General features: G+C 45.6%; 1 protein-coding gene across 11 annotated transcripts in view; it reads right to left on the reverse strand.

The window, feature by feature from the left end:
• Positions 1 to 14,688, reverse strand: part of Thrb (thyroid hormone receptor beta) — a 368,302-nt gene that overhangs the window by 103,253 nt on the left and 250,361 nt on the right. For all 11 annotated transcript variants that reach the window (XM_052734047.1, XM_052734042.1, XM_052734046.1 and 8 more), the window contains exon 3: positions 3,904 to 3,967. In XM_052734047.1, the coding sequence (XP_052590007.1) occupies positions 3,904 to 3,925 (22 nt within the window). In that variant the 5' untranslated portion in view covers positions 3,926 to 3,967. The remainder of the gene's footprint in view (positions 1 to 3,903; positions 3,968 to 14,688) is intronic.

The following is a 14,688-nucleotide window of genomic DNA, read 5'->3' on the forward strand; positions in this document are numbered from 1 at the left end:
TAGTCATTTATGATAATCAAGCTTACAGTCATGTTAGTAAAGTTTTCTAGGTATGCATAGATATATTTCAATTAGGCAGGTAATCTTTAAACACTTCAAAGACCTACAGAATATGGCATTTAAAATGTTTTAAGAATTTAGACTTTTCTGGACAGTGAGACATGTCTGCTCCTGGCAGCACTGATTTGCTTCAAAAAGGAAGATGGGTATTGAAGACACTCCATATGGGGTTTATCTTCTTCTCGGCAAAACTGGCCATTTGGGCAAGAAACAGTTCTTGCCTGGACTTCTTAACAGTATGTTATATAGATTGGACATGCAGGACCCATGGGAAAGTGACTACTAAACTTTGCCTAAGCAGAATGAGATGGTCCTTCAGGTTCCTGCTTCACAGAGGAGACTGCCAGACATTCTGCAGGACACAGGGAGAAGCCACTGATGAACTCTACCAATAGACAAGATGATCCTTCAAATTTCCTGCTTCACTAAAAAGTCTGCTGGAGACTCTAGGCCTATAGGCTGAAGATGGATGCCCCAATGTTGCAGAGGAACTTTGGATGACTGTCCAGGCAGCCAAATGTTTCAGTCATTTCTAGAATTATGGAAGTTGCTTACAATGCATTTCCTGTTTACTTAGGTAATATTATAACCCTCTGGGGTCTTTGATGTAGTTGAAGACTAAATAGTTATAATTTTCCTTGGTTATGGTAAAAGATAAACTAGATATGAAACCTTAGACTCACAAATATAGGGTAGATAGAATATTTTCTTTAATTTTGCCAAATAGAAATAGACTAGATATTGTAACTGTAATTCCTGCTTGATAATTGTTCTAGTATATATAATTTTACTATGTTAAAGTTGAAACCTTCCTTTTTGATTAGATAGAAGAGGGGAAGTGCTGTGGGATGTCTTTCTGTATGCTGTGAATATGTTTTGCTCCCATTGGTTAATAAATAAGCTGCTTTGGCCTATGGCAAGGCAGCTTAGAGGCAGGTGGGAAATCCAAGTGGAGACACAGGAAAGAAGAAAGGCAGAAGCAGAGAGACATGAGCCCACTGCCAAAGGAGCAACAAGATGTCAGCAGACAGTAATGACATGGCCACGTGGCAACATATAGATTCATAGAAATGGGTTGACTTAAGATGAAAGAGCTAGCTAGCAAGAAGCCCCCCATAGGCCATACAATTGGTAATTAAAAAAAATCAGCATTGCTCAGTGAGTGGTGTCATATAGTCCTAATTTCAAATTAGGCAACGTAAAGAGATGAAGTTTTGGCAAGACCCAGATCCAACAGATAATGGTAACCCCAGAAAATAAAGACGTTTCCACTCAAGTGCATCCAAAATACAAACATTTGCAAGCTTTGGAGATGAAAGAGCCTCTACACCCAATACATGCCTCCTCTGTGTGAGGTGCTGAATTGCTTTTAGAAAAGCAGGTTTGGTGTTCCCAACTGCACTCGTTTAAAGCTGGCTGTTATTTGATGTTCTGTAATGTGTAATAGTAATGGTATCCATTATGTTTTCTGAAGAGAAAGAATGCATGCTTGACTTTTAAATCATGCACCTAGAGCAAGCATTTGGCTCCAGTGGCTTTCATCTTTACTGTGGTCTCCCATTAGCCTAAAATAATGATATAGCTGGAGCCTGCAGTGAAGGAGAGAGGAAAAATGAACTGCTTTATTTCACATAAAAATAAAAGCCTCTAATGTAATGATTTTCTTATTTGAGCCCATTCACACACAAACAGCCTATCTATGGAGTAGGCTTTTTTGCAAATACAGCTGCCTGAGTGTCTGTAGAAACACATTCTGGAAGTGAGAGCAATCTCTCCCACTAGAAGGCAATTCATCAAGCAAGAGGTGGAAATCTGGCTTAGTCTCTAACTGCCTAGTAGCAGTCCTGGTTTCTAGCTCAGGCACCCAGCTTCAGGGTTCTGCTCAGCATTGGGGTAAGCTCGAGCTAGAGGAACCTCGAGGCCTAGAGGGACTCTAAAGAAAGCACCAATAAAGACAGCCATGGCCAAAGCTGGCTTTCTGCCTGCTTTGTAGATGGAGTTTCACTACAAAACAGTCAAGCCTGCTTGGTAATGGACAGTCTAAGGCTCTTCATGCTGTAGTGGCAGGATTGGGGGCCTGCGGCAAGATACCGAATGGACTATGGAAGCAGAATATCTGCTCACTGCTTTCTATAACCAGAGGAGTCAGATGAGTCTGCAATCAATATCAATCAATCACCAATCAATCAATATTGCCAATCTGTTCTAGATCATCTTACTATCCATATTCACATTAAATATTGCCATCCTATGTCTTGGGAGTGTAAGTTCTCTGGAGTCCCTACATTTGGAAGTGTTTTCATGGACAAATCATCATGGAGTACAGGGCCATCATCATGTACTATGGGCATTCTGACTTCCTCTGATAGGAACATGCAGTGTTGTAACCTGTTTGCAGTGTCATGACCTGCTGTCTGTCATCTGTGTGCTTTCACATACATGTAGGTACAAGGACTGAGATTGTCACTCTAACTGGCTGGGGCTGCCCTTCAGACCCTCAGGAACATGGGGAGAGTGGCTGAGGTGGAGTCACACTGATTTCCCCCTGTATGAACAGGTTTTCTACACAGAAGTGGGTGAAGAAGTACCTGGCCATGCTGGCAGGGGAACAGAAGTAGGAGTGGTGTTTTCTGAAGTGAAGTGAACTGGGGAGAGGACGTCTGATTCTGAGGTCCTTGTTCCTTATGGGTGCAAGCCATTCTGGTTTGCTCAGGTGCTCCATCTGAGCACATCAAGAGTTCAAGTCTTGGTGGCTAGGAAGCCAGGGTGTGATGACATGGAGAGAATGTTTTGGATCATTGGGAGTTTTCCAATTTCCAGTCACTTTGGGTTCTCAGGCATATTAGAGAATGGATTCTCAGAGGAATTGCCTGTATATTTGGTTCATCCTAGGGTAGGGAAGTAACATGAGCAAATATATCTGAAAGCCAGGCTATTTCATGATGTGCAGAGGAGTATGGGCATCCTGCAGCCATGACATCTAAGAGGCCAGGCACTGACTTGGTAGTAAGCTGAAAGGTGGAGATGGGTGCCATACTCTGAGATCTCATGGGTTGATTCCAGTCAACAGACACATTTTGGTGCATGAATCTTTGATAGTTTCTAAGTTAACTGTTGACATTTAAAAATTTGGATATTTCATTAAAAAACATCTGGTTTTCCAACATTTCTTGCAAATTCAAAGTCTCAGGATGTACTGGGCTTCATGCCTTCTTTCCAGTGGTCATTTATAATTGAGGGTGGTTTGCTTGAGAGTGAACCAAAGTATTCCGGGTCAGCTTACCCCTGACCTTTCAGCTTTTGGTGGTGTTTGCCTAGCCTCTGGAGTCTTTGTATGCACAGGGAACTCATGCAATGGCAACCTGTTGCCACTCTGGTGGTTGGTCTGCTCTCTCTGACCTTGCTAAGCATTTCATAGCTCATGTCTGCCATATGTGATCTCATCACATTCCATCTGATTCACTGCTGCTGGGATAGGCAGCCCACTTGGGAAAGATACATTGATGTGTGGTCACTAAGGCTACAGAACCATTTGTTATACAAATCAGGAAGACTTTGAAGAATAATGTACTCAGTGCACAGGGGTGATTCTAGGAGAACCAAACACTAGCCTTTCACTGAAACTACCACTTCTCCTCAGCCACCCTCCTGGGAATGATGTCACTTCTGAAGAAGAGAGAAGCATGTTTTTAAGGACATTTTCAGAGGAAGTCATAATACTTAATGGCTTGGAAATAATTGCTGCTAAGATTCTCAGGTCGGGCTTTAGGACCCCTGTACTTCACTTTAGGTGATACACAAAAGAAGACACACAATGAAAATCAAGAAAGGATGCGTAGATACCTGTCATACTGTTAGGAGTCATAGGTTAGTAGTCATGCTGTGTCCTCTTCTGCACTGGCATTTCCTACAAAGAGACAAAATAATAATTCATATTACAATCTGCACTTGACTTTTTATTGAGACAGGATCTTACTATGTAGCACTAGCAGGCCTGGAACTTGCTGTGTGGATAAGAGTGGCTTCCAACTCACAGAAATCCCTCAGCCTCTGTCTCCTGAGTGCCAGGGTTTGACTTATTTATTAAATATATTTTATTTATTCTTTGACAATTTCCCCACATACCCCAAACACACACCCTCCCCTCTTCATGTTTTCTCTATTTTTTTATTTTTATTTTTTTCAAATCCAGTGAGTCCAACTAGTGCTGCCTATTGGCATGTTGACTGGTCTTGCTGGCTTGATTGTGTGTGTATGACCATAGCTTCAGTGAGTCCATGAGTTCAGAAGCCAACATATCATAGCGCTCCACCCCATCCTCCAGCTTTTACATTCTTTCTGCCTCCATCTTACTTAATTTGTTGTTATTGTTCCAAACAATATTGTGTTTACTAATGGACTTGATTAAGATTGCTCACTCTAACTTGGAACTGGGTTTAGAAGCAGAAAGGGGTTATATGGCACACACACAAGTCAGCAAAACCTTAATTTTTATCTCTGGCTTCATTCGATAATTAGGCTTTTAAAACTATTTTTTAAAGGTACCCACCCCCCCACTGTTCTTTGGTTTGTTTATAAGAGAGCTGCCAAACTATGCACGGGCTATTTTCCGATGACTAAGATATTTAAGCATCTCCAATCCAGAGCTTCTCACAGTGCATGCTGCAGACTAGCAGCCTCAGCCTTGATGGTGCCTTGAAGAAGACCCCAGATGATTCATATCTTAGACATCTTGTTCTTAAGAATGGACTCCCTCACCTGCCCATTTATGACATTTCCTCTTGTCAGAGCTGCTCTCGGCCCTTCACCAATGCATTTATGAAATCTATGAACAAATGAAAGACTGACACTCAGACCGGAGTGGGAGGAGGCACAGTGGGGTCAAGGACAGAGGCATACAGGCTGAGAGAAGTGTGCTGAAGGGTGCACACAAGCAGCTGGTACACACAGGTCAGACTCCTTCAGTGTATTGCTAGGGATTTTTTCTGGAAGGGGGTCTGTGCTGTGGAATAACCCTCTTGTACACTGTGAAGATTTGTCACTTGAATTGGTTTAATAAAATGCTGATTGGCAGTAGCCAGGCAGGAATTATAGGCAGGACAACCAAACTAGGAGAATGATGGAAAGAAGAAGGGCAGAGTCAGAGGAGACATAATTAGCCACCAAAGAAGCAGGATGTGTAGAAAATGATTTAACAAGCCATGAGTCATGTGGCACAGCATACATAAGAAACATGGGTTAATTTAAATGTAAGAGTTAGATAGTAACAAGCCTGAGCTATCAGCCAAGTATTTATAAGTAATATTAAGCCTCTGTGTTGGTTATTTGGGACTGGCAGCTGGGATTAGGAAAGAAACATTTACCTACAGGTCTGTGACAAGTACAGGACCATAGAAGCATGTGTCTCTAGAATGATCCTGAAGCCTAAGACATGGGTTATGTACTATGTACTAGCTGTGGGGTCCTGAAAAGCAATTTTTCTCTTTTTTTTAAATTAAAATTTGTTATTTATTTTACTTACTAATCACAGTTTCCCTTCCCCCTTCTCCTCCCATTTTCTCCCCTCACCTCTTCCCTCACCCCTGCCCACTCCTCAGAAAGGGTAAGGCTTCCCATGGGATTCAACAACCCATGGCATAGCAAGTTGAGGCAGGACTAAGCTCCTCCCCCCTGCATCAAGGCTGAGTGAGGCATCCCACCATAAGGAATAGGTTCCAAAAAGCCAGCTCATGCACCAGGGATGGTTTCTGAGCCTACTGTTAGGGGCCCCACAAACAGACCAAGCTACATAACTATAACCCACATGCAGAGGGCCTAGATCAGTCCCATGCAGGCTCGCTAGCTGTCTGTCTAGAGTCTGTGAGCTCCCACAAGCTCGGGTCAGCTGTTTCTGTGGATTTCCCCATCATGATCTTGACCCCCCCCCCCCCCCCACTTGCTCATATAATCCCTCCTCCTTCTCTTCAATTGGACTCCCAGAGCTCAGCCCAGGGCTTGGCTGTGGATCTCTGCATCTGCTTTCATCAGTTACTGGATGAAGGTTCTCTGATGACAATTAGGGCAGTCACCAATCTGATTATAGGAGAAGGCCAGTTCAGGCACCCTCTCCACTATTGCTAGGAGTCTTAGTAATTTACACAATGGAGTATTACTCAGCGGCAAAAAACAGTGACATCATGAAATTGCAGGCAAATGGATGGAACTAGAAAATATCCTGAGTGAGATAACCCAGACTCAGAAAGACAAACATGGTATGTACTCACTCATAAGTGGGTATTATAAAGCAAAGGATAGCCAGGCTACAACTCACAGTTCCAGAGAAGCTAGGTAACAAGGAGGACCCTAAGAGGGATGCATGGATCACCTTGGGAAGGGCAAATAGATGAGATCTCCTGGGTAAACTGGGGGTGAGGGGAGAGTGTAGAAGGGAGGGAATGGGGGATGGGAACAGGAGGGATCAGGATGGTCGAGTTGAGTGAGGGATGGAGAGGGAGAGCAATGAAACAGATATCTTGATGGGGGGGCATTATGGGGTCAAGGAGAAACCTAGTGACAGGGAAACTCCCAGGAATCCACTCACAAGGATGGCCCCAGCTAAGAGAAGCAATTGCTAAGCACTGGAATTCCCCTTTCTTCAACACAAAATGAGAAAATGGACGCAGGTTTCACTTGTGTCACCAGGCTGCCGCTGAGGCTCACAGGGTGGAAGGGGATTTGGAGGTGAGATACAGCATGCTGAGCTTTGGTTGCCCTTGGATGAGGAGCCACAGTCTTGTGGTAGGACAAGAGGAAGCCAATGGTCAAAGAAGCACATGAATTATGTTCACAATACAGCTCTCTATATAGCCACTCAGTCTGACTCTACACTAATGTGGTGGCTATGGTTTCTTGTCTTTATCATAGTTCTTATCACACCTAGCAGAAATGATAGGTTTGCGTGGCCACCTCTCCCATGAACTGTAATCTCTTATGGCACAACCTGCTATTCTCATTTTTCTATCTCCTTCATCAAGGAGAGTATTGGATACATAAACATATGTTGAACAATGGCTATGGTAAAGTGACACTGCTATGACATGCATGATTCATGCCACCTAAACTGGCGTCTGAGAGAAAAGATGGGAAGTAGCTACTAGGAAGTGAATTCTTACAGCTGACCTTTTTAAAAGGTCTCCGGCCACCGGCGTTCAGGCCCAGCCCCTTTCACATGCTCAGCTTCTTAGAGTAAGATGAGTCAGGCTTGGAGATGTTGACTGTGGGAACATGGCTTGTGCCCCAAGTCCAATGGACTCCGTTGATTTTAATAGCTTTGCTGTGAAGCCCCTCTCAGCCCTGGAACTTGCCATGTTTTCCCACCACACAACTGGAGTGCTTCAGAGGGCAATGAGGATGATGGATTCAGAGGGGAATGAGGGCTGTAGCTCAGATGAGCAACTAAAGTGCCCCACCTCTGGCCGTTGGTTCAAGGCCTGAAGTGTGGGATAAGATGCTTCCTCTGGATGCCTCCTCTGGACATTTGGGAACACAGAAAGGAAAGGGAGAACAAAGAGTTGGTAGAGAGGAAAGGAAGGAGGGAGGGAGGGGAGAGAGAGAGAGAGAAAGAGAAATAATTTCCTCTCAAGAGGAAGGTAAAAGTACAACTGTTTGGACCAGAGCAGGGGAAGCCTGATAGTCCCAAGCCTCATACCTGGTTTCAGTCTTCCTCAAGGCCCATTCCTATCCCCTCCTGGCCACTGAACTCTTCCTTGGTGACCTTTGGAAAACACACCCTCTTTCACACGAGCGGATTCAATCACAGTTGTCACCTGACTGACAGCTCCCGGCTTCATACACAGCAATCACAACGTGTGGTGAAATAGATTGTTCTCCTTTCTAATCTCTGCACTGGAGCCATACAGTCCCAGTCGTATTCTTGCGACACCATTAACTTAAAAGTTCCTTTATCTTCAAAATTCTGACTGAATGGGCAAATGTACTGCAGAAATAAATGCAATCTGTGAGGCAGAAGTGACTTGGAGCAGGAAAACAATCTTATCAGTATTCTAAAGGTCAATATCGTAAGCCTCAGTGCTAACCTCACTGGCTGGTGCTCCCCAGTACTTTTTCTTCAGTGAGAGTGAGGTTTATACCATATCATCACTGTGCCATGGTGACATCAGGAGATGGTATTACCTTCACTCTACTGTTAATGGTGTGCTGGTAAACTGTTACTGTAGTACTCTAGTAGTACCTAGCATGTAGTATTGTTACCATTGCCCTTCAGTGAGTTCTACATTTATTTATTTTCCCATGTGCGTGTGTGTGTGTGTGTGTGTGTGTGTGTGTGTGTGTGTGTGTGGTGGGTATGTGTGTGTTTGTGGAGGCCCGAAGTTGATAGGGAATTATCTTTGATTATTTTTCTATGTTGTTCATCGAGACAGAGTCTCCCAATCAAACCCAGAGCTCACTCAAATTGCTAGTATTGCTAACCTGTGTAGGGAGCTGTCTCTGCCTTTTGAGGCTGGAACTACAGGCAGGGACACCATGACATCTGACATTTACTTGGCTCCTGGGGATCTGAACTCAGGTCTTTAGGCTTGTGCAGCAAGTGCTTAACCACTGAGCCATCTGAGCCGCCTCCCCAACTCTGGGCTCTGGGGTTTTAAGTGTGACTCCAGGGATGCGTCTGACAACTTGTCAGGTATCACTGTTTCCAGGGCCTCAGTTCTACCTATCGCATAACAGGGAGGGCCTTCTCCAGAGCTGTGCAGGGGTCTGGGGCCCAGCAGTTTGAGGGGCCACAGGAGGAAACAACTCAGTTAAATCAGGCTAGCTGACTTGCATGCCTGAAAGGAATAGGCACAGTGCAGGCCTTTGTGAGGTGGAGCAGGGTACTGAGTGCGAGGTACTGAGTGCGAGGCAGAGCAGCTCTGTTGATGAAGGACTGAGAACCAGCACCATCCGGAAGAGTCACTTCTTTACAACAAATGTCATTTTTTACCAGTTCCACTGCTTATGGGTCAGGGAAGAGTTTGTTTTCTTATATATTTAAACTTTTTTTCAGCTCGGCATAATGGTTCACACCTGGAATCCCAGCAGTCATGAAGCTGAGACAGGAGGATTTCAATGAGTTTGAGGCCAGCCTGGGCTACATAGTATGCTCTGGACCAGCAGGGGCTCAATATTTTCTTTTTATTCAGGGTCTTGCTTTGCAGTTCAGTGTCAGTCTTCAACTTGAAATCCTCCTGCCTCAGCCTCCTGAATGCTTGGTATTCAGTGTACACCACCATGCCTGGACACTGGCTGAGAATTTTCACTGGGATCCATTGAAGGTTCATTTGCAAAGAGACAAAAGTCCTGAAGCCTCAAGAGCTCAGCCCCAGTGAGGGAGCAATTCCACTTCATTCTGTATCCTCAGTGGGTATCACTGAACTGGGAAATGGTTCTGCTGCAGAGGCCATTCCTCATTTGTCAGACATTCAAATGGCCTTGATGGCAATGGACTGTTTAGGCTACACAGGTTTCATTCAGTGACAACACTCAGACAGAGGACAGTTACAATTCCTCTGCTGGGAATGGCAGGAGGTTCAGCCCTGCAGGGAGCAAAGGGCTATGGAAGGGCAAAGCTTTCAGTTTTCAGCAGTCAATGTTTTTCCTTCCAGAAGGGAGATGATGCAACAGTGTCCGTGGCTGTAAAGAAGCTTTATTTGCTGTGGCTAACTGTTGTTCACAAGATGAGGGTGTCAAAGTCTCCTTATGTAGCTTAGGCTGGCCTCCAACTTGCGGTGGTCTTCCTGCCCCTGCCTCCTGAGTGCTAAGATCACAAGAATGTGCCACTGTGTCCAAGCATCTCATTCTAGGGCTCATTTGGAGTGTGCATGGTGCCAAATGCCATGTAAACGCTCTCCCACTGAGCAAGAACCCTGGCCCTCACTAGTTTCCAGCCTGACCTGTGTCTGTGTCAAATCCTGCTTCCTTCCCTTCCTTTAGCTTCCCTTTCTTTTCTTGCTCCCTCACAGGTAATGTCACCATGGCATGTGGCAAAGAGCATGGATCCACCACTCCTAACAGAGACAAGAGACACATTTATATGATGGGATAAGGTAGTCCACTTTGCCAGTCATTAGGCTAAGTGACCGTGATGCATGGGGTATCTCTTTTTTCATGGTGGAGGGCTAGGGAACAGTTTGATAGAAATCCTATCTCAGCTTTAAGAACTAGCTGAACATGGGCGGGAGTGGAACTCTTGGGGTCAGATAGGGCTTCGAAACAAGCAGACAAAGCAGGCAGTCACTCTAAGGCCACCTGCTACATGAAATGCATCGTCATACAGAATGAAACCTGGGACCCTTAGTCACACAACACAGGGATAGAGAAATCAGGGACCAGATAGTTTAAATTTCTGAGGTCAATCTGGAAGGGACAGACTTAGCACCCGTGGTGCTCATGGTACACTGTCCTCCCAGAGGCCTTTCTCTACAGATGGACACTCATTTCCGACTTCGAAACTTAGAGCCAGGCTCCTCAGGGAGCAGAGAGTGGGGCTGCCTACTGAGTCAGCAGGAGCAAAGCCTGTCACATGCTGCATGTCGAACTTCCTCTACTGCCACCTGGTGGTCGGCAGGGCACCTTCTCCGTGCCAAGCGTGGGCACCAGTGTTTGTGTGTGTGTGTGTGTGTGTGTGTGTGTGTGTGTGTGTGTACACACGCGCGCGCGCGCGTGCTCACTAAGAGGGGAGGGGAGGGGGTGGCGGTCTGGGAGCACATTCATCATGTTAGGAGAATTAAATAACTCCAGAGGAATGAACGTACCATGCAGTCCTGCCAGATGCCTGAGAGTGTAATTGTGGTTAGGTGACTCACTGAGACACATGCATGAAAAACAACAAACAAGAACAGAAAACAAAGGCTTGCACGGATACACGTGCTTTATTATTGATTTCCCAAATGTGTTTGATGGTGAGTAGATAGCTACACACAGCCCCACTCCTGCCCTGCCTCTGGACAGCTCTGGAAAAACAGACTGCAGTGCTTGTTAATTATCTAATCTCCAGCAAACAAATAAATACAAACGCATTCTTGTACCAGGGATGTGGCATCTATGGGTCTGAATGCAGGCTCTGCCGTGCTAGAACCCACAGGGAGCATCTCTAGATTTTTAACCCAGGGGTTAAAGCAGCACCTTCCTGAGGTGGAAGCAGCCTTGCTCTGAATATTCTCTGAAGATGAAAATGAATGTGTCCTATGAATACAGCTGTTACCTACTTCTTAAATGGAGGTGGTAAGCTGAGGCAGGACTGCACACAACATTCTCGTGGGCAGACCAGACAGAGCATGGCTACACCTGCCTGTAATCCCAACACTCTGAGTTCGAGTCTGGCTTGTACCACATAGTGAGGACCACCCCCCCCCCCCCCCCCCCCCCCCCCGCCGCAAAGCCAAAAGATAGGTATGTATGAAGTTCATGGAAGAGCAGCTGTAGTGTGCAGAAGGCCCTGGGCTCAAGCCCTAGCACAACCACTTCAAAAAAATGTCTGAAATCTACAGTCCCTGCCCTTTCTTCCACTGGGCCCGTGTTTGATGGTGTTTGGTGATTTGGCCATTCACTTTATTAGCAAATTTGACCCTTCTCCACAAGGTCTCATGTGTGTCTATTGACAGGCTTGCATGGCCTGAGTTTTGACTCTCAACAACCTGTTATCAGGATAATTTTCAGTTAATGTGCCAACGCAATTATTAGGCTCAAATTACAAGAGTTAGTCCACTGTGTTAAATCATGGGAAAGACTGGAGCATTAAATGGGAATTGGGTTATTATTTTTAACCCTGAGAATGTTGGTTAAGGATTAACTCAGGAAGCTGGGATATGCAGAGCTGGGGTGGGTGGAGTTGGGGTGTGTGGAGCTGGGGTGGGTGGAGCAGAGATGTGTGGAGCTGGGGTGGGTGGAGCTGGGATGTGCAGAGCTGAGGTGGGTGGAGCTGGGGTGGGTAGAGCAGGGATGGATGGAGCTGGGGTGAGTGGAGCTGGGAGGTAGGTTAGAAGGTAAAGAAGCTTCTGGAAGGTGCATGGAGACATAATGTTCTGTTCCTTTTTCTTCCATGATGTTTAAGTTAAATTTAGAAGGTGCATTTCCTTAAGTGCTGGCTTGATTCTGTGGTCCTGCTGGAGAGCCTATGTTACAAGAGACCTGGGGATGGCGATGCCATCAAGAGCCCCTCATGTCTCAGAGCATGGCACTCAGTGCCACATGTGCTTGTGACAAAGGTTCTAAAACATAAAAGAACCCAGACGTCAGGTACACTGATTACTGTGCAGTAGCAGTTCAAGAAACTCTGTCTATTCACTCAAGCTGGGGGAGCTTTGCTTCCTGAGAGGCTGAGAGGCTGCCGCGGGTGTCTGTGTGTCTGTGTGTGTGCACTTGAGTGCTTGTGCCTAAGTCATGCGCTCACTGCAAATGCGGCATTATTTTCCATATTTACAAGTCAGCTTCCCCTAATCTTCTTCCTTCTCCAAGTTTTTTACATTACTTTCAGTTCAGGAAACCAAAAAAAAAAAAAAAAAAGATGCCGCATAGCTAGTGTCTGTTTCCTGCTGAGGCAAGGGCATTTCTGCCTGGTGTTTACATTCCACACTTCCAGTGGGCTTATTATTTCCTGAACAATAGACACAGATTGCTGACTCACGCTCAGCTCACGGCTCCAAGAAGCTTTTCTCCCTGCCGACTCTACTTGTATGGATGCAACACAATAATGTTCTATTCATCTCTCTCTGAGTTAGGAATGCCAACAGCTCAGATATGCAGCCCAGGGTCCCCCTCCCCCTTGAGTTTATTGAAAGCCTCCTCAAAGTAACACATTGTGAAATACATGGCACTTACTGTGAGCTATTTAGCCAGGATAAGACCAGTCTGAACCTTACTTTTTTATTTATTATTTATAGTTTTTTCATTAGCACCTTTTTGGATAATGCCTGGCCACTGTCACAACTAATCTTTTTTTTTTTTTTTTTTTTTTTTTTTTTTTTTTTTTTTTTTTTTTTTTTTTTTGAGACAGCGTTTCTTCGTGTAGTTTTGGTTCCTGTCCTGGATCTTACTCTGTAGACCAGGCTGGCCTCGAACTCACAGAGATCTGCCTGTCTCTGCCTCCCGATTGCTTCGATTAAAAGAGTGTGTCACCACTACCCGTCTGTCACAACTATTCTTAAGAACTGTTGGATGACTCGTACATGGGCTTGCTGGGGTCTAGTCCTCCTCTTCTGTTATGTGCTGATGAAAGCAACAGGCCCTCTCTTAGGTGGGAGGAAGACTCCCACCCAGGGGCTTACTTTGAAGCCAACCAAAGGACAGAATGAACCTCAAGGCAGCTAGGATGCCCTGCAGCACTGGCCTGCAGCTCAGCAGCTCAGCCACTGCCACAGACATGTCTCTGGCCACATCTGGGCATGTCTGCCAGTGTGCAGCTGGGGTCAACCGTGGGGTTTTGTTTTCCTAGTTGCAAAGTAAAAGCCACGGGACTGTTTAATGCTCCAAAGCTCTAGTGGCCAATTTAGACTGACCACACACACACACACACACACACACACACACACACAGAGGCATACTCAGTCTCTAGACAGCTTTGAAAATCCCAGTGCCCAGCCAGCAGCCCTACCAATTAGCATTCTGTAACTAAGACTGCCCAGCAATGCTGATGCACAGCCAAAGCTGAAGACTACTGCCTCAGGACTGCCTTCCATATAGTGTGCAGGAGTGTCCTTGCAGCTCACAGTGCTGGGAATTGAACCCAGTCCCTTGCACATGCTCTGGAAGTGCTTGGCACTGAGGTACCACAGTCCCCAAATCTGGTCTTGTTGCCCTCACCATGGCAGCTAGAATAGGGCTGTTATAATACAATTCAGCTCACATAACCTTTCTGCTCAAAACCGAAGTGACATCCACATCTGTCTCTGTGCCACTGTGTTCTCTCCCCATTTCAGCCTCACCAGCATCCTTGTTATTCCTCAAACATGTCATCTGTGCCTCTACTCAGACTCCTCCCGTGTCAGACACCTGCTTAGGTCCTTCCCTCCAGTAAGTCTTGCATTCCAAAACTCCCTGGAGATGCCCCTCAGATGCACTTGACCTCAGTGTGGCCATCCTCCCTGGGTGCTGGCTTCCTGAACCCCTCCATCTGCTCCTGGTCTCTCCTTTCCTAGCGCTCAGCATCTTCTGGTCATTGTGCCATATCCTCCATTAGAAAGTCAACTTTGTGTCCATTGGTGACCTCGAGAACAAACACAGGCTGTAACACACAGCAGGCACCCAATAAATAACTGTTAAAGGTAGTGTGGCCACATTTGGGGAGAGAGACAGGTGCTGGATGGGGGAAGGGAGGCTCAGACACATAGGGAAGAAATGAATGTTTTCAAAAATCACAAATTTTGATGACAACACTTACCACATGATTTTAGCTACTAGGAATTGCAGAGAACATTTGGTTATACAATTATACTTCTAGAGACAGAAAGTGGGTGTGTGGTTCTCTGTGCCTGGCTGGTAGGGGGTTGTGGGGCATGGGTTAGGAAAAGAGTGGTTGCCAGTGGAGATCCTGTTCCCTTAGGAGTGACAAAAATGTCCTAAAATGAGATTATAGTGATGGCTACACAACTCTGA

This window comes from Peromyscus californicus, unplaced genomic scaffold (genome assembly GCF_007827085.1).
Source record: "Peromyscus californicus insignis strain IS unplaced genomic scaffold, ASM782708v3 Scaffold_12__1_contigs__length_115047231, whole genome shotgun sequence".
NCBI classification, from domain to species: Eukaryota; Metazoa; Chordata; class Mammalia; order Rodentia; family Cricetidae; genus Peromyscus; species Peromyscus californicus.